Source organism: Hyperolius riggenbachi, chromosome 5 (assembly GCF_040937935.1).
Source record: "Hyperolius riggenbachi isolate aHypRig1 chromosome 5, aHypRig1.pri, whole genome shotgun sequence".
Classification (NCBI taxonomy): domain Eukaryota; kingdom Metazoa; phylum Chordata; class Amphibia; order Anura; family Hyperoliidae; genus Hyperolius; species Hyperolius riggenbachi.
In genome coordinates this window covers 415466317-415485116 of record NC_090650.1, presented here as the reverse complement: position 1 = coordinate 415485116, position 18800 = coordinate 415466317, and the positions used below count along the sequence as shown (strand labels likewise).

The window sequence follows — 18800 nt, the reverse complement described above, 5'->3', positions numbered from 1 at the left end:
CTGTAACGCATTGAAAACGGATTAAAAACGCACACTCACTGCAGTGCAACGCATATCAAAACGCATTAAAACGCATACAACAAAACGTATGCTTTGAGCGTTCTCCAACGCAAGCTCTGATGTGAAAGAGCCCTTAGGCCTTGTTTCCATCTATGCGCTTCTGTCCGCTTCTCAGCAGCATGTATCAATCTGTACCATTGATGTGCTGATAAAAAGCGGACAGAAGCGGATAGAAGCGCACAGGTGGAAACAAGGCCTAAGGCAATAAATCCCACATATTAAACATGACAGGGCACACCTGTGAAGTGAAAACCATTTCAAGTGACTACCTCTTGAAGCTCATCAAGAGTGTGCCAAGAGTGTGCAAAGCAGTAATCAAAGCAGAGGGCAATGTCATTCACCACCAGTTCAGCAGCTATAGGCATATAGTTAGGGGTGGAGATCTGAGACTTACTCAGTACCTCCTGTGAAAGTTAGAGTAGCGTAGTGGGTGGTGTGGTAGCTTCACCCCCCCATTGTGTGTAGCCTGTTTTGTATGGTAACTAGGGCCATATGTATATAATTTATTATTATCCAAGATGTTGCTGGACAGACTCACTCTGTGAATGACACTGTTGCTAGGTTCATGTACATTTAGCTCTTTATACGATATAAGAAAATAAGTACTGGGATTGGGGGTGTGGCCTGTGTTGAGGGGCGGATTTTAGGGGGTTAGAATTGTGCCTACAAGCCCCTGAAGTGAAAATCAGGCCCTACGTATAAGATATAGACCCTACCACCAACCCTACATGTTTCACCCCTTCAATGGGGGCCTTCATCAGGGGAAAAGTACCTAGTGACAAGGTGCAAATGCTAAAGACAATAATTACACTTTAGCACTTGCACCTTGTCACTAGGCACTTTTTACCCTGATGAAGCCCCCCCATTGAGGGGGTGAAACATGTGGAATTGTTGGTGGAGTCTATATTTTATATGTAATAATAGTTACTCCTTTAGCAAGCACCAAGCAGGGCCGGGCCGAGGCATAGGCTGGAGAGGCTCCAGCCTTAGGGAGCAGTGTAGGAGGGGGCGCAGAATTAATTCAGCTGTCATTCCTAATTGTGTTTGAAGCAGAAAGAAATAATAAAAGGGGATACATGGCAGTGACTGCAAGCCAGATAACTAGATATTAAAGTGTTGGGGAGGTTGTGGGCCCTGTGGCCCTCTTTGTCTAATAGCAATCAGTGTGTGACAGCTGGGGTGGGAGGGATGGAGGGGCGCACTTTGCTGTCTCAGCCTTGGGTGCTGGAGGACCTTGTCCCGGCTCTGGCACCAAGGGACTGATCCTTGCAGACAATATGGATTCAAATATTCTCAACATATCAGTAGCCTCTGATATTTTAATATACAGTATTTAATAAAAGTTACTTTTTAATTATTATAGCTAGTCTCCTCCTTCAGGTTAAATTAGTGTGTATGTAAATCTGTAAATAAGTAAAGAATATTTCCAGTCCACACTTAATAAGCAACCTAAAATAAAGGATGGGTTTGTCATTTTTTTAATATATATATATATTGATTAAATAAAGACAGGACTGGTAAGATAGTTCTTTTAAAAACATCCCTCCAGACTGATGAGTCAGGCCTGGGGTCCGCTCTATTCTGAGCAATGTTTCCTCTGCACTCCGGTCTCAGTCAAGACCTGAAATATATATATATGAAGTGTTTCTGATGCAGAAATCAGGATAATTATAGTAAAAGTGGCAATCCTGAATAATTTACTACATACGGTACTATATGTCACAAGGGTGCCTCTAAGCTCTGACTTCTTGTAAAACATTTTAGTTTTGGGTAGCATGAAGAACACTGGGCCTTGCACTATGGCTCATTACTAAAGAAACTAGTGCAAATCAATACTTGTCATTGTTCCATCTTGTGTCTTGTAGGCCAATCGGGATGAAGGGCTGGACATTAATGAACAAGTTGCTGGTGAGGATGCTAAGAGGCTGTATGAGGTAAGAAGCCTCACCTGTCCGAGGTCATTGTGTGTAACACTGTAAACCTATTCTATGTTATGCCCTTAACAGTTAATGTTTTTCTACAGTATATCTACGCCCCGGAGACTTCATCTTAGCTCCAGGGGTGTAGATATACGTATCTTGCTACGATCGCTGCTGCGCGCGCTCCTGCGCGTGTTCACGTCGCCGCCCACTAGTACACAGCTCCCATTCACCGATCTAAGTGCCTGTGATCAATGACCATCAGCATCAATGAGATACCGGTGGTGCAGGATGGGAGAAGTGGCAGACAGTGTCCAGGGTGGGAGAAGTGGCAGACAGTGTCCAGGATGGGAGAAGTGGCAGACAGTGTCCAGGATGGGAGAAGTGGCAGACAGTGTCCAGGATGGGAGAAGTGGCAGACAGTGTCCAGGGTGGGAGAAGTGGCAGACAGTGTCCAGGATGGGAGAAGTGGCAGACAGTGTCCAGGATGGGAGAAGTGGCAGACAGTGTCCAGGGCGGGAGAAGTGGCACACAGTGTCCAGGGCGGGAGGAGTGGCACACAGTACCGAGGGAGGGGGGAGAGAAGTGGCACACAGGAGGGAGAAGAGGTGGGGTTGGATTCAAATCTTAGAATCAAATTCGGAAGACGGTGGGAACCCCTGCTCCAGATGTGGTTGTGATATTGTGATTGCATTTTGTGATGTAAATCTATGTTTTTAGGCTGGACAAGCCCGATGGGGTACCGACGAATCCGAGTTCAATGTCATTCTGGCCACAAGGAACTACATGCAGCTCAGAGCCACCTTCAAAGCCTATGAGATTGTGAGTATCAAGGAAGAAGACTCCAAGCAGTTTTTTTTTCTGCAGTTTGTCCTGGTTTCTAATAGCTTTAAGGCAATTCTCTGCCCTTATTTACCCAGGGGAAGGTGTGAAGGTAATCAAGTGTGACTTCTCTAAACTGTTAGAAGTACAGTGTCCTGCCCCCCCCCCTTCCCGCTGATGAAAGCTTTTGTTTGCTCAGTGCTACTGCTAATTACAACAGTCCTTATCTGCCTGCTCTTTCTGAGGACAGCAGACAGGGCAATAAAAGCCTATAACAAACATTTAAATGTGAAAAGAAGAGGTAGAATGGATTTTTTAGTAATGAGACACATTGTTAGCATGCATTTTTAATATACTATTGAGATGCCCAGGGGGCTAAAAATGATGCTCCTTCCAGCAAAACTTTAACGGAACCCAATAGTCACACCCCTTTCCCTGGCTTCCCTTAGTGACCCAAGGGTCATACAAGATTAGGGATGGTCAAAAAATGCCAATTTCTGATGAAATTCCTCATTCTGACAAGCGTCTTTAAGATTTACGTGTAATTCTGCGGACATTTTAATTTCTGATTTTCAACTTTCCAATTTCCGTGGAAATGTTTTTGTTATTTTTGTAAATAAAGTAAATACATTTAGAAAAAAATGTATTTTGCGGAATCCGCTTTTTTTATATGCTATTAGGCATAATCCGCATTTCCGATTGACAACCGCGGTAAACTTCCACATTCTCCGATTGGCCGAATACTTTCGAGTCTTGTCATTGGCCTAAAATTTCCGTGGTAATCTGATTTCCACGGTGCAATACTGATTATCTGATTGGCCCAATACTTGGTCCAAGTCTTGTGATTGGCCTAAAATTTTTGGTAATGAGGTATTTCCACAGAATTCTGATTTCTGCATACCAGTATCAGGCTGGCCCTGATAACTGAATTGGTGTTTGCCAAAGACTTTGCTTGTTTAAAAATTTCCAGCTGTTTATTAATATCACAAACACTGGTTCGCACGACAACCAGGGGCTCCGGGCTCTCTCGCTGGCCGGGGCCCCACACCACCATGCGATACCTAAAGGGAAGTGTGGGTGAGCCCTGGGCCTCTCACCACCAGGGAATTCACCCCCACTGCCTCTGAACTGAATGCTAAATGCAACACACCCAATTTGCTCACTCCCAGCTAAAGCAATTTTCTACCTTTATTTGGTCAGCAGGCGCCAGTCAGCCAATCAGGTTTACTGTCATACACCCTTTGCCTGCCGTATCAAATCTAGCAGGAATTGCATTAAGGTGGTTTGGGGGCCCCAGCCAGTGAGAGAGACTGGGGCCCCCGGGTGTCCTGCAGGCCAGTGTTTGTGACTTTAAATTTCTTTCTTGCAACTTCCAGGATGCGGTTGACAGGTGAGTGATTAGGGAGGGGACCGTGTGGGAGATGTGCCTACACGGGGCGTCCCTGCAAGTGATGTAATCTACGATTGCGTCCAACCCAAGCCTCACACCTGCATGCTAATTTATGCAATTCCTGCTAGATTTGGCACGGCAGGCAAAGGTTGTATAAGGCCTAGTGCACACCAGAGCGGTTCGGTCGCGTTTTCAGATCCGATTGCGGATGTGGAAACGCTAGGTTAATGTATTTCAATGGGGTGGTGCACACCAGAGCGGGAGGCGTTTTGCGGAAACGCATACTCCCGGGCTGCTGCAGATTTTGGATTGCGGAGGCGTTTCTGCCTCATTGTAAAGTATAGGAAAAACGCAAACCGCTCTGAAAAATGCTACATCAGAGCGGTTTGCCAGGCGTTTTTGTTACAGAAGCTGTTAGTAACTGCTTTACTGTAACAATATCTGTAATCTGCTGTACCAAAAACCGCAGCACAAAACTGCAAAACGCTTCAAAGTAATAAGAAAAAAAACGCACCTAAAAACGCTAGCGTTTTGCGGATCTGCTTGCGGTTTTTGGTGTGCACCAGGCCTAACAGTACACCTGATTGGCTGACTGGCGCCTGCTGACCAGATAAAGGTAGGAAATTGCTTTAGCTGGGAGTGAGCAATTGTGTGTGTTGCGTTTATTAATATCACAAATGTATTTCAGTGAAGTCGCTCATTAAACGCACAATATCAAGACTGCTGCTAAAATGGTTTCGACTCCTCTTCTAGCTGCACGGCAAAAACATTGAAGATGTGATTAAGAGCGAGACATCCGGAAATCTGCAGAAGGCTTACATGACAATAGGTAAATACTGATTTTACTGGTTTTACGCACCGCCAAACTTATTTGTTGCATTTGGTGTTTCTTTGTTGGAGTAGAAGAGACGGGAGGTGTGTACACAATTACATGTCCTTTGGCCCAAGGGTCTGTTTCCACTATCAATAGATTTGCAGCTTGTGAGCTGCAGAGAGAAACGCAGCCTAGCTTTTCAGTGGCTTGCCGCCCAGATCGCACGAGTCTGTGCTAATATGATCAGTGCAAATCTGGATGGCATTCTGCAGATTTGCTGCTCCCCTGTATTTACGCCCCTGGTGATAGTGCTACAGGGAGGTAGAAACAGACACATGGGAAGGGGGGTTACAGAGAGAAATATATGGAGCCTAGAGGATAATCCAGTCTGACTCTTGACTGTGGTGCATGGGACCCCTGTGCAGCTGCACTGCCTGCACTGGCCAATGTCTGCCTCTGTATTGTACAGTGATCATATACTGTATGTCATGAAGAAAAGTGCACTTCAGCAGAGAAGCCCTCATTTCCCCCAACTGTCCCGTTTTGGGCGGGACAGTCCCAGATCCCACCCCCTTCTAGCAAATCCTGTTTTTTTTTAAAGATTGTGCTGTACCAGTATTTCACTTCACTGCAGAGCAACTCACCAGTAGCTCTGCGGGCTGCAGGAGAGAGGCAGGGAAGCAGGCAATTAGCCCTCTATTTCAGTGGGCGGCTATGTCGTTTTTTTTGTACATTGAAGCGGGGGCCGGTGAATGGCATAGGGTTAGGTGTCAGATAGGGTGTTTGTGCGGGAAGGTGCTTAGGGTTAGGCGTCAGGAAGGGTGTCTGTGCGGAGGTTAGGGTTAGGCATCAGGTAGGGTGTTTGTGCAGTGCGGGGGGGGGTTAGGGTCAGGCATCAGATACGGTGTTTTGCGGGGGAGGGGGTTAAGGTTAGGCGTCTGGAAGGGTATTTGTGTGTGTGTGTGTGTGGGGGGGGGGGGGATTTAGGTGTCGGGTTAGGGTTGTGTGGTTGGTTGTCCCCAGAATCCATAGTGTAGAACTTTTCAAGCAGCCAATCAGAGGCTGGCAGGCTCTACACTATATGGACAGCAGGTGGCAGCAGTGAGGATGGCTGTCGGAAGCTGCACCTCTCCTGCCAGCCAGAGAGGTCAGTGTCTGTGTAGTGCGGAGCATAGGAGGCTGGAGGGAAGCCAGAAAAGGACAGAAAAGTTGTCCCTCGTTTTGTATCTCAGAATGTTTGGGGTATGAGCTCTGCTAGTCTATGTTTATGGCAGTTTTATAACGAAAGTACGATTTCCTCTCCCCGGAGTTCCGCCTCAATGAGACAGAAGCGGACATGAGTGGGCAGCGGTACAAGGTCTGGCTATACACAGTGACATATGAGTCATACTCAGACATTACATGTGCCAGGAATGTGGGTCTGGGAACAAATTCACTGTTGGGTCAGCTCTATCTCACGCATCTCCTGCCCTGTCCTGACCCAGATCCTCCTCTGGAATGTCCTGCATGAATCTGGCCCAGATTAATGCAATTATTATTATTAGTAGAGAATAAAGATAATTTACACTCGTGGGTGGTGAGATCTCCTACAACAACCACATCATAACATAGTGCAAGGGGCATAAGGGGTAACCCCGATCCCAGAAATAGGACAGTAATACTTTCCATGCAGCTAGGCTTAAATCCAGTGGGCTAGATATTGTGTTCATTTTATATTAAAACATTGATCTTCCAGGTTCTGCATAAGCAATGGGGCCTTCATTTGGAGTGGTAGGGGAGTGAAGCATACCTTACCTGCTTGTGGTGACAATACAGGTCCTCTTCACTTCCTGTTTAGTTTAAAAGTGTGTTGCAGCCAGCCAATCCCCATGTAGTATCCGCCACATGACATGGAACCAAAGCAGAAATGTAATTGGTTGGCTGAACAGTACTCGCAAATTGAAGAGGAAGTGAAGAGGTACCTGTATCACCGCTGGGAGGATGCATAACACTCCGCTGCCACTCTGCATTATGTGCAGGACCGGGCCCCTCCCAGCTCCCGTCTCCTTGGGGGACGGACGACAGATCTCTGCAGAGTGACCCGGCCCAATGCAGTCATGCTCCTGGTTGAATAAATAATTTGAGATTGGTTTGGGAATAGTGATAGTCATGTCTAGGAGAACTCATGGAGAAGCATGTGACTTGTTTGATCAGCTGATAGATTTGCAAAGCTCTGATTTGCTGTGATCACATCCTGCTTTAGCTCATATTTTAACCTGTGGTCTTGGTTGGATTGGCTGTGTCCAAGTTGAAGTGATGTAAGGCCTATAAGAATGTAGTATCACAATAGTTCAGCTTATACATATGCCCCAAATAACACTTGTCCTCCCCAAAAGATGTAACCAGATAGCAGAATGTCCCCCAGATAAAAAACTAGAATCTGCATGGAGAACACCAAGGATGTTATAGAGCAGTTCCCCCAGTAAGAGGCACCCATGGCACATTCCATACCTGCACCCCTGTAGATACGCCTCTGCCTACAGGACAGGATTTGAATGAAGAGCAGAGTGTGGTCATGTGACCAGGCTGATAGTCAATCAGTGTACAGCTATGTGGCTGCATTATCACCACTGAAATGTGTTGCCAATGATTCCCTATGAAAAGTACGTGTTTTCCTGGCTTACCTTAACCTTCAATAATCCCGCTAACGTGATCTCTCTGCAGTGCAATGCACTAAGGATTGCCAAGGCTACTTTGCTAAGAAGCTATACAAAGCCATGAAAGGGGCTGGAACAGATGAGGCTACACTGATCCGAATCCTGGTCACCAGGTCAGAGGTAAGAGCCCAGATCCTATGTGTGTCATCTGATGAGCTGTGTCTATGTGATGTGTGCGTGTAACAACGGTATGGCTAGGCAAGCAAGTAATAGCGAGGTGCTCAGACATCTGGAATCCGGAGAAAGATCTCGTGTAGCATATACCGTGAAATAGTCGGCACTCTCTTATCAATCAAAAAAGTATATTTATTCCAGCGTTTCGTGACGCAAGAGTGTCCCTTTATCGAGGAAACAACTTTACCCCCGCGCGTACGTATTTCTCCGCCCCTTTTTCCATCCTTTAAAAACCAGGGACGGAGAAACACGTACTTTCCGCGTTCCCGACGCTGCTCGCGCTCCCGCTCGTAAACACGCCGCCCGCCGCTAGTAAACACGCCGCCGCCCGCTCGCCCAGAGATCAATGAACGGGAAAATCCATTCCCGTTCGTTGATCTAAGCCCCGCAATGATCAGCTGCTCTCCTATGGGCAGCGCGATCATTGTGAGAAAAAAACTCACGTGTCCAGCCTCCTTCTACTTCCTCCAAGCTTCCGGAAGGAAGCTTGGAGGTCGCATTAAAACAAAAAGTTACTGTGGCCATCTTGTGGCCAAATAGTAAACTACACCCTACACATTTTTCACATACAAATAAATGACTTTTACACATAAAATTAACTCATTACCTCCCACACTCCCTATTTTTTTTTTTTTTTGTAATTAAAAAAAAATTAAAAAATTTACAATTAAAAAAAATACATAAATAGTTACCTTAGGGACTGAACTTTTTAAATATTTATGTCAAGAGGGTATAACACTGTTACTTTATAAACTATGGGCTTGTAATTAGGGATGGACGCAAAACTGAAAAAAATGCACCTTTATTTCCAAATAAAATATTGGCGCCAAACATTGTGATAGGGACATAATTTAAATGGTTTTATAACCGGGACAAAAGGGCAAATACGTTTCATGGGTTTTAATTACAGTAGCATGCATTATTTAAAAACTATAATGGCCGAAAACTGAAAAATAATTATTTTTTTCCCCACATTTTTCCTATTTTCCCATTAAAACACATTTAGAATAAAATAATTCTTGGCATAATGTCCCACCTAAAGAAAGCCTAATTGGTGGCAGAAAAAACAAGATATAGTTCATTTCATTGCGATAAGTAATGATAAAGTTATAGATGAATGAATGGAAGGAGCGCTGAAAGGTGAAAATTGCTCTGGTGCTCAGGGGGTAAAACCCCTCAGTGGTGAAGTGGTTAACACCTGTAAATGACCATAACATCACATAAGTATGGATATCCAAAATATCAAGCAAACAAACCAAAATACAGTCCACCACCCTGGCTGCAAAATTCACCACAACAGGCCAGTGATCCACAAATCCATACTGTATGTATGTTATATACTGGAAAACAATATAAGGCCTTGTTCACATCATACGTGCTTCCGTGCGCATTTGGAAGCGCGTATGATGTGCGATGCGCAAGAACGGCAGAAGGGCATAGACAGCCTTGTACCGTTCACATCATAGGCGCTACGCAGCAGTATGATGCGCTATGATGCCAGACGCGTATCTACAAGGGTGCAGGCATGGCTAGTGCTATGGGTGCCAAGGCACCCATGGGCGCCATGCCTGCTAGTCCTGGTCCGCGGCAAAATTGCCTTCCTACATTCTCTATTTACTACAGCGGGCCGGGCAGCAGCTGTGTCACTGCAGCGGCCGCTATCCCTCAGACACACTCTCCGCCCTCCTCTCACCTCCTGCCTATCAGTGGGGTGGAGGGGCGGTGAAAGCACAGGAAGCGTACACACACAGGCAGAGTTATGGAGAGAATGTGTGTCTCACCCACTGCGCCCAGTAAGTAATCATCTCCCCGGCTAAGGGGCTCTTCTCCTCCTCCTCATGTCTCATAGCAGCTCTCTCCCCATGTGCTTCAGCCTCTGCAGTCTCGTGGTTCAGACTCAGAGGTCAGAGCACACACAGGAAAGTTTGGAGCAGCTTTAGCAGGGGCTGGAGAGTAGCGACAGCCTTGCAATGCACATAGATGAATCGAGTAGAAGCAGAATCCCTGCCGTGCCCGGTCACCTCTCTTTGCAGCTGCTACCCTTCCCCCCATTACACTGCAGGAGAGAGCATTACGCTCTTGCATACTGCTGCATGCATTCTTCCTGCAAGTGCAGAGCTGACCTCACTGTAATGAATGGGATCAGCAGTGCAGCAGGTAGTGGCTCAGATGGCATGCGATCGTACGCGTTGCATTCCGATCGCACGCCCATATGTGCTGCATAGATGTCAATGAGGCCTAATGCTGGGGATACACGGTACGTTTCTGTACCGTGTATCGACCAGCTGATCCGGCCAGCTGATAATATTCAGCTGGCCCGATCAAGCCACTCCACCCGCGCCCGCTCAATTCCCGCCAGAGGACAATGGCAGGGAATCGAACAGCTGATAACGACCGCCGGCGGGGACGAGCGGGGATGCGCTGGCTCGATCCGGCCCATAAAACGTGCCGTGTATGCCCGGCATAAGACTTTTTTCGTTGCTAGTACTTTTCTATCTCTTAGCTGTACTACACATACAATTTATTATCTCATAAGGTTATTTCCGCTTCAGGTTTGCTTTAGCAAAGCTCTGTAGTCCATCTATCATTTCCTTGCTCATTATTGATACAATCTTGAGTGTACAATCTTCTATGTAATATGAAGGACTACCTAGTATCCATTCAAAGTACAGTGGCTTGCAAAAGTATTCGGCCCCCTTGAAGTTTTCCACATTTTGTCATATTACTGCCACAAACATGAATCAATTTTATTGGAATTCCTCATGAAAGACCAATACAAAGTGGTGTACATGTGAGAAGTGGAACGAAAATCATACATGATTCCAAACATTTTTTACAAATAAATAACTGCAAAGTAGGGTGTGCGTAATTATTCAGCCCCCTTTGATCTGAGTGCAGTCAGTTGTCTATAGACATTGCCTGATGAGTGCTAATGACTAAATAGAGTGCACCTGTGTGTAATCTAATGTCAATGCAAATACAGCTGCTCTGTGACGGCCTCAGAGGATGTCTAAGAGAATATTGGGAGCAACAACACCGTAAAGTGCAAAGAACACACCAGACAGGTCAGGGATAAAGTTATTGAGAAATTTCAAGCAGGCTTAGGCTACAAAAAGATTTCCAAAGCCTTGAACATCCCACAGAGCACTGTTCAAGCGATCATTCAGAAATGGAAGGAGTATGGCACAACTGTAATCCTACCAAGACAAGGCCGTCCACCTAAACTCACAGGCCGAACAAGGAGAGCGCTGATCAGAAATGCAGTCAAGAGGCCCATGGTGACTCTGGACAAGCTGCAGAGATCTACAGCTCAGGTGGGAGACTCTGTCCATAGGACAACTATTAGTCATGCACTGTACAAAGTTGGCCTTTATAGAAGAGTGACAAGAAGAAAGGCATTGTTAACAGAAAGCAAAAGAAGTCCTGTTTGCAGTTTGCCACAAGCCATGTGGGGGACACAGCAACCATGTGGAAGAGGTGCTCTGGTCAGATGAGACCAAAATGGAACTTTTTGGCCAAAATGCAAAACGCTATGTGTGGCAGAAAACTAATACTGCACATCACTCTCTGAACACACCATCCCCACTGTCAAATATGGTGGTGGCAGCATCATGCTCGGGGGGTGCATCTCTTCAGCAGGGACAGGGAAGCTGGTCAGAGTTGATGGGAAGATGGATGGAGCCAAATACAGGGCAATCTTGGAAGAAAACCTCTTGGAGAATACAAAAGACTTGAGACTAGGGCGGAGGTTCACCTTCCAGCAGGACAATGACCCTAAACATAAAGCCAGGGCAACAATGGAATGGTTTAAAACAAAACATATTTAAGTGTTAGAATGGCCCAGTCAAAGTCCAGATCTAAGTCCAATCGAGAATCTGTGGCAAGATCTGAAAACTGCTGTTCACAAACGCTGTCCATCTAATCTGACTGAGCTGGAGCTGTTTTGCAAAGAAGAATGGGCAAGGATTTCAGTCTCTAGATGTGCAAAAGCTGGTAGAGACATACCCTAAAAGACTGGCAGCTGTAATTGCAGCAAAAGATGGTTCTACAAAGTATTGACTCAGGGGGCTGAATAATTACGCACACCCCAGTTTGCAGTTATTCATTTGTAAAAAATGTTTGGAATGATGTATGATTTTCGTTCCACTTCTCACATGTACACCACTTTGTATTAGTCTTTCACATGGAATTCCAATAAAATTGATTCATTTTTGTGGCAGTAATGTGACAAAATGTGGAAAACTTCAAGGGGGCCGAATACTTTTGCAACCCACTGTATATCCACTCAGATTACCCTTCTACTACAAAGATTTGGTAAGGTTGTCCAATCAAGATTGTGTCACTAATGGGTATCTTTAGCTGAGATGACCCAGAACAATAGCTTTTCTTCTAGTGTGTGTGTATGAGACCTACGTATGGTCACATTTGCCAGAATGATAGTTTACATGTTTTAAAGTAAGAATTAATTGTTAAAATTGCATAAATGTTTAATTGTGCTGAATTTCTTGGTACACGAGTATTTCTTGGTACACAACTTAAATCATAGCTCCCAACTGTCCCTCTTTGGGAGCCCTGTCCCTCTTTCTCCATCATTTGTCCCTCTTTCAGGACTGATGCACAGTTCTGTGTAAATATTTATTATTATTATTATTATTTATTGTATTTATAAAGCGCCAACATATTACGCAGCGCTGAAATATATGTATTTACTACTGAAAAATCTGTTTAATTTACTCTAAACTTTACTCCCATCCTGAAAATTGATATATATCTTAATTTCAAATGTTAATATGAAAGAAAATAAACCAAGATAGAAAGGACCATTGTGATTTGAATTATAAAATAACATATATTTCTTATGAAATCTTTATTGTATGCCTGACTAGAGGTGTGGCTGAAGGCGTGATTAGGGGTGTGGCAGCAGCGTGGTTTAAGTGTCCCTCTTTCTTATCTCAAAACGTTGGGAGGTATGCCTAAACTGAACACTACCATTACTCAAATCGGTCATGCACATTACAGATGGGCAATTTGTAAGGTGAACACGAGGGCACTAAAGGCATCTTTACCAACATATTTCATAGTACAGTAGTAAAATATTTTTTTCCTGTACAGTATTTGTTTAACAAATTTAACTTTTTATCGGTACTTGTTAGAAAACAATTACAATATAAGCATTATATTATACCAGTAGAATTTTCTTTACAGCAAACATACACAACAAATAAAGAACATTACTTAAAATAAGTCGAACATTGCATATAGTACTAGCAATATAACATTGTCGTTGCTAAATACTGTAGCTAAACTTTTAAACATAGCTTTGTTCATGCAAAGTAATTCAATTTTAGCTTATGAGGTCTCTTATTAATCATTGATAGAAGAATAATATTTTGCTAATGTCTCTGAACCAATGCATGAGAATTAGAAGTAAGGCACTAAAATATATGAAAGAAATTAAAAATAAATTAAAAAAACATTGAAAACTGTAAAGACCAGATCATTAAAGTGAACCTCCGGACTAAAAATCTACTCAGCAGAACTGAAAAGGCTCGGTGTTTCTGTAACAGTTTCACAGCATCAGAGCTTTGTTTTTCTTACCAAAGCATCATTTTTAGCTAAGCTCCACCCATCAAAGAAAACTGCCCGGGCTTTTTCCCCTGATGTTGTGCAAAGCATGATGGGATTTTCTGTAGTGTTGTTGTTCACGTTGCCTAGCAACTGGGAGGGTTGCTCAGCACACGGGACAGTTGGAACTGTGTCTCATGCTCCCTGTCACCTCCTTTCAACCAAAAAGATGGCTGCCCTCATGAAATCCCAAACATTTGCCTGTTCTTTTAAAACAGGGTGGGTAAGAGATTATATTACCTATCTATTTTAATTAACATAACTAATGTAACTTAATGACAGTGGCCTCAATTCACAGAGCTTTATCAAACACTTTATCAAACGTTTGATAATTTTCCTCATGGGTAAAATCTAATTTTCAATTCACTAAGGTGTTATAGATCTATTGAACATTTCATCGATAAAACATTCGATAAATCTATAACATCTTCGTGAATTCAAAATTAGATTTTACCCATGAGGAAAATTATCAAACGTTTGATAAAGTGTTTGATAAAGCTCTGTGAATTGAAAAAATAAAAACAGGGAACACCAAGAGCCCCAATAGTGTAATTCGTACTGGACAAGGTGGCAATAAGTTTGTATTGCTAAATACTCACAAGTCAGGGTCACCAGCAGGCAACCACTGTAAAGGCAGATGGGGAGATTGTCCTGACCCCACTCAGGATTAAGAAGTCGCTCTCTGTAGACAGGAAGAAAGGGTAGCAACCCTCCACCAAGGGAGGACTCAAAATTGTATACAATGAACAGAGGCGCCAAAAGTATAAGATTAGATTAAATGAGCTTAAAAACCAACTTAAATGGCAAAATTGAAGGAGAAAGTGGTGGTCTTACCTCCCTCAAGCAGACACGACAACGACTGCGATTCAGACAGTCAAACACATTTATTAGGAACTCCAAAAAGAAATGCAACGCGTTTCGCAGGTTCAACCCCGCTTCATCAGGCAATACAGGGAGGAGTATCAAACAATCTGCACAGGGCCGTTTTTTGCACCGTGCGGGACGGGCGACCGCACTGAGCGCAGCTTGGGAGGTGGAGGAAGGGGGGCGCATGCAGGAGAAGAGATGCTGAGACGGTGATGCGCGTTGCAGGCAAACAAAAGTACGCCAGCGCGATCACCGTCCTTCCAGTTCCCACACTCCTCCTGGGCGTCCTGCGGCTTTCTACCTCCGTTGTGACGTCAAGTACATCACATGATGATGACGCTTGATGTCTGCGTTCAGTCTGAGCGCGGCGCCGATGACTCCTGGGTCTCTCCTGGCTCCTGGCTCTCTTCCCGCTGCACGCCTGTCAGTCTGTGTTCCCCTGCCAGGCGACCCCTGCGTGTGCTTTCCCCCCTGGATGGGCGCTTCTTCGGCTGGTGGTCACAGTAAGTAGAATGCTCTCTACTTGTGACCTGCCGGCTGTCACCGGGCTCGGGCTGTCCTGACTGGCTCTGTCCTTTGATTCGCCCAGGGGAGAGGAGAGGGAGGGGGTCAGGTCGCAGGGGGTGTCTAGGATGGCTGCCACAATTACTTTTTTTTTGGGGGGTGGGGGTCTCTCTGGCTGAGGGGGTGTTGGAGGATCTGTGCCACTTGGGGGGGGGGGGGGGGGGGGGCTCTCTAGCTATGGGAGGCATGTTGGCCTATCAGTGCCTTTGTAACCTGCACTACCACCCGAGACCCCTCAGCCAGAGACCCCCACTCAGTGGTGGTTACAGACAGTGGCTCTGACAGGCCAACCCCCCCCCCCCCCATAGCTAGAGAGCCCCCCCTTCAAGTGACACTTGCAGGTCCTCCAACACCCCCTCAGCCAGAGAGCCCCACTAGGTGCAGGTCACAATGGCACTGTGACTGGCAGGCCCCCAAGCCAGAGTTGAAATACCATACACCACCTATACTGGGAAGGGGTGGGGGGGTGATGGGGTTCTCTGGCTGAGAGGTTTCTGAGGCAATGGAGCAATTTTGTGGTACTTGGATTCAAAATGGGGGGAGGGAGCAATACAAAAGGGTCATTATTTTACAGGAGCTGTAATTTTTTTAAATGGGTGCAAAGGAAACATCAGGCATTTAAAAAAATAGATCTATTTATCTGGTGCTTCCTCCAGCCCCTGGCAGCCTATGTGTCCCTCGCCGCAGCTCTGCTCCCAGCCAGTGTCCTGGGGTTCCCCCCCCCTTTCAGCATCGGTGGCGCCTGCACAAGTGCGCAGCTCCAAAAGTATGCACCTGCACAGAATGCTCCCAGCTATGGGAGCATGACCGCGAGCAATGTGGACGCGTGCAGGCACTGAAGCCGCCAACATTGTCAGGTCGGTGGTTGCTACGGAGGGGACATCGGGAGTGGAGCTGTGGCAAGGGACACATAGGCTGCCGGGGACTGGAGGAAGCCCCAGGTAAGTAATATTTTTTTTATTTTTTATCGCCTGATGTTTACTTTTAAGGATACATGAGGTGAAAAAAAAAATTAAACGTTTTGGCATGGGCACATATAGGGGCAGAGTCATTGTTAACGCGTGAGTTAAATATTCTTACATGCGCCAGTGAAGTTGCGTCACGTGACCTATTTATCCCTCGGGTATTTATATAGCAGTGACATCTTCTGCAGCACTGTACAGAGTACATAGTCAGGTCACTGACTGTCCTCAGAGGAGATCACAATCTAATCCTACCATAGTCATAGTCTAATGTCCTACCATATTATTATTATTATTATGTATTTATATAGCAGTGACATCTTCTGCAGCACTTTACAGAGTACATAGTCATGTCACTGACTGTCCTCAGAGGAGCTCACAATCTAACCTCTGCCATAGTTTTGTCTATGTATGTATCGTGAACTGTTTGTATTGTAGTATGGGGACAATTTTAGGAGGAAGCCAATTAACTTATCTGTATGTTTTTGAGATATGGGTGGAAACTGTAGTGCCCAGAGGAAACCCACCCAGACACAGGGAGAATATACAAACTCTGTACAAATAAGGCCCTGTCTGAGATTTGAACCAGGGACCCAGTGCTGCAAGGCGAGAGAGCTAACCACAATGCCACCATGATGCCCCCGGTAGTACTCTACTCTGCATATGCACTCCCCGCAGAATTGATGTGCACATTGATTAATGTCTTTCACCTGTAAACCTGGTTCAGATTGTACATGAAGAATCCTCATTCTCCTGCAGAGTACCTGCACATCACTCTTACATGTACTCACAGTTACATTGCCTAGGGCCTGATCCATGTTCAGATTGTGCATGAAGAATGTGTAATAGAGGAAGAATCTCATTGCCCTGCAGAGTACCTGCACATCATTCTTACATGTACCCACAGTCACATTGCCTAGGGCCTGATCCATGTTCAGATTGTGACTGAAGAATGTGTAATGGGGGAGGGGGGGGGGGGCGCATTTTTTGAAACTCGCCCTGGGAGAAATTTAACCTAGAAACTGCACTGAATCTGCACAAGGATTCAAATTAAGCGCCTCTGTCTCTCAGAGGCGCTTAATTTGAATCCTTGTGCAGATTGTTTGAATCGCAGTCGCAGTCATTGTCGTGTCTGCTTGAGGGAGGTAAAGGTGGCCATACACTGGTCGATGTGCCATTAGATCGACCAGCTGACAGATCCCTATCTGATCGAATCTGATCAGATAGGGATCGTATGGCTGCCTTTACTGCAAACAGATTGTGAATCGATTTCAGCCTGAAACCGATCACAATCTGTTCAGCTGCTCCTGCCGCCTGTCCCCCCCCCCCGTATACATTACCTGAGGCTGGCTCCCGGGCATCTTCTCCGCACTGCACCGCACCGCTGTTCTTGCTCCATCCCGGCGCTTCCTGTGTTACTCCGTGACCAGGAAGTTCAAATAGAGCGCCCTCTATTTCAACTTCCTGGTCACCGGAGTGACACAGGAAGTATAAGCGTACACTGGGACATGCGGAAATGCGGTGCAGCGAGGAGAAGAGGACCCCGGAGCCAGCTTCAGGTAATGTATACATGCTCGGATCGGGCCCGAATCGTACGCCGCAAGCGACGCGCTCCTACCGCCGGGCGATCGAGGGTAATTTCCCGCACGGCGCGATCGACGGTCCGATCCGATTTCGGGAGGGAATCGGATCGGCGGGTGCGTTTAGCGCAAGCGATTGGCAGCAGATCCGATCCCAGGATCGGATCTGCTGTCGAAACGGCCGTGAATCGAGCCAGTGTATGGCCTGCTTAAGACCACCACTTCCTCCTTCAATTTTGCCATTTAAGTTGGTTTTTAAGCTCATTTAATCTAATCTTATACTTTTGGTGCCTCTGTTCATTGTATAGAACTCTGTAAATTGAGGCCAGTATATTTGTTTAGGCTGAAGTTCCTCTTTAACAGTCATACCATATATTAGTAAATGACAATCTTGTGTGGGCTTATCTTAGATTTGCACACCTGATTGCCTGTTGTAGCTGAGCTTAATTATGGCGCTGACATTGCACAGTTAGAGAGCACACACAGAATGATCACACCACTCTTTGGGGTTTGTTCACAAAAGAATGGTAACGTTTAGGCGGGCTTTACGTAATTTATGTAGCATGTTACATAAAAAGTGTAACTTTTGGAAGCAGGGACGGATTTACTATAAGGCAATGTAGGCTTTGCCTACAGGCGCCTGATGATGGAAAGATGGCTCAGTCCCCTCCCCAAGTCCCTCCCTCCCTTCTTCCCTATGCAGAGTCCTGAGCTGAGAGTAAATAAGAGGTTACTCATTTAGCTTTCGGCATTCCACAGACCAGATCTCTCTTCAGTCGGGGGCACCACTAGCTGCTTAATACTGAAGGTACCTATGGCCGCCTAATGCTAAGGGACACCTGTAGCTACCTATGATGGGCAGGGGTAGTAAGGGAGAAGTGACAGCTGGGCCAGTCAGAGCACATGCTGTGCAGTTTGGTGGGAGTTTGTAGGTTTATGAAGGGCAAAGTCTAGAAGCCAGGACATCTGGGCCTATAGGCTCCTGTGATGTAAATCCGGGCATGATTGGAAGTGATTTACAAAAACAGGTGTAAAAAAATTTGAAAGTACAGCAGCTGCCTAAAGCAATCAGGTTTTAGCTGTTGTGAGCAGCATTACTGAACAGACATAACGTGGGGCTAATATAACACATGCATGTTAAACAAACGGTCACTTATCCTTTTAGTCAAGGGATGGTCTTCCACTCAAGGTTGGATTTCTTTTGTCGCCCCTAGGTTAAGTATGTTGGGGACTCCTCTTCCATGTTACCATCTATGCAGAGGCGTATCTAGAGGGGTGAAGGCATGGCTTGTGCCATGGGCGCCACAGCACCATGGGCGCCATTCCT

At 45.6% G+C, this 18800-nt stretch overlaps 1 protein-coding gene across 2 annotated transcripts in view; it reads left to right on the top strand.

Annotated features, from left to right (window-relative positions):
* ANXA13 (annexin A13) overlaps window positions 1–18800 on the top strand; it is a 76663-nt gene that overhangs the window by 56250 nt on the left and 1613 nt on the right. For both annotated transcript variants that reach the window (XM_068237995.1, XM_068237994.1), the window contains exons 7-10: window positions 1926–1994; window positions 2700–2801; window positions 4945–5020; window positions 7709–7821. In XM_068237995.1, the coding sequence (XP_068094096.1) occupies window positions 1926–1994; window positions 2700–2801; window positions 4945–5020; window positions 7709–7821 (360 nt within the window). The remainder of the gene's footprint in view (window positions 1–1925; window positions 1995–2699; window positions 2802–4944; window positions 5021–7708; window positions 7822–18800) is intronic.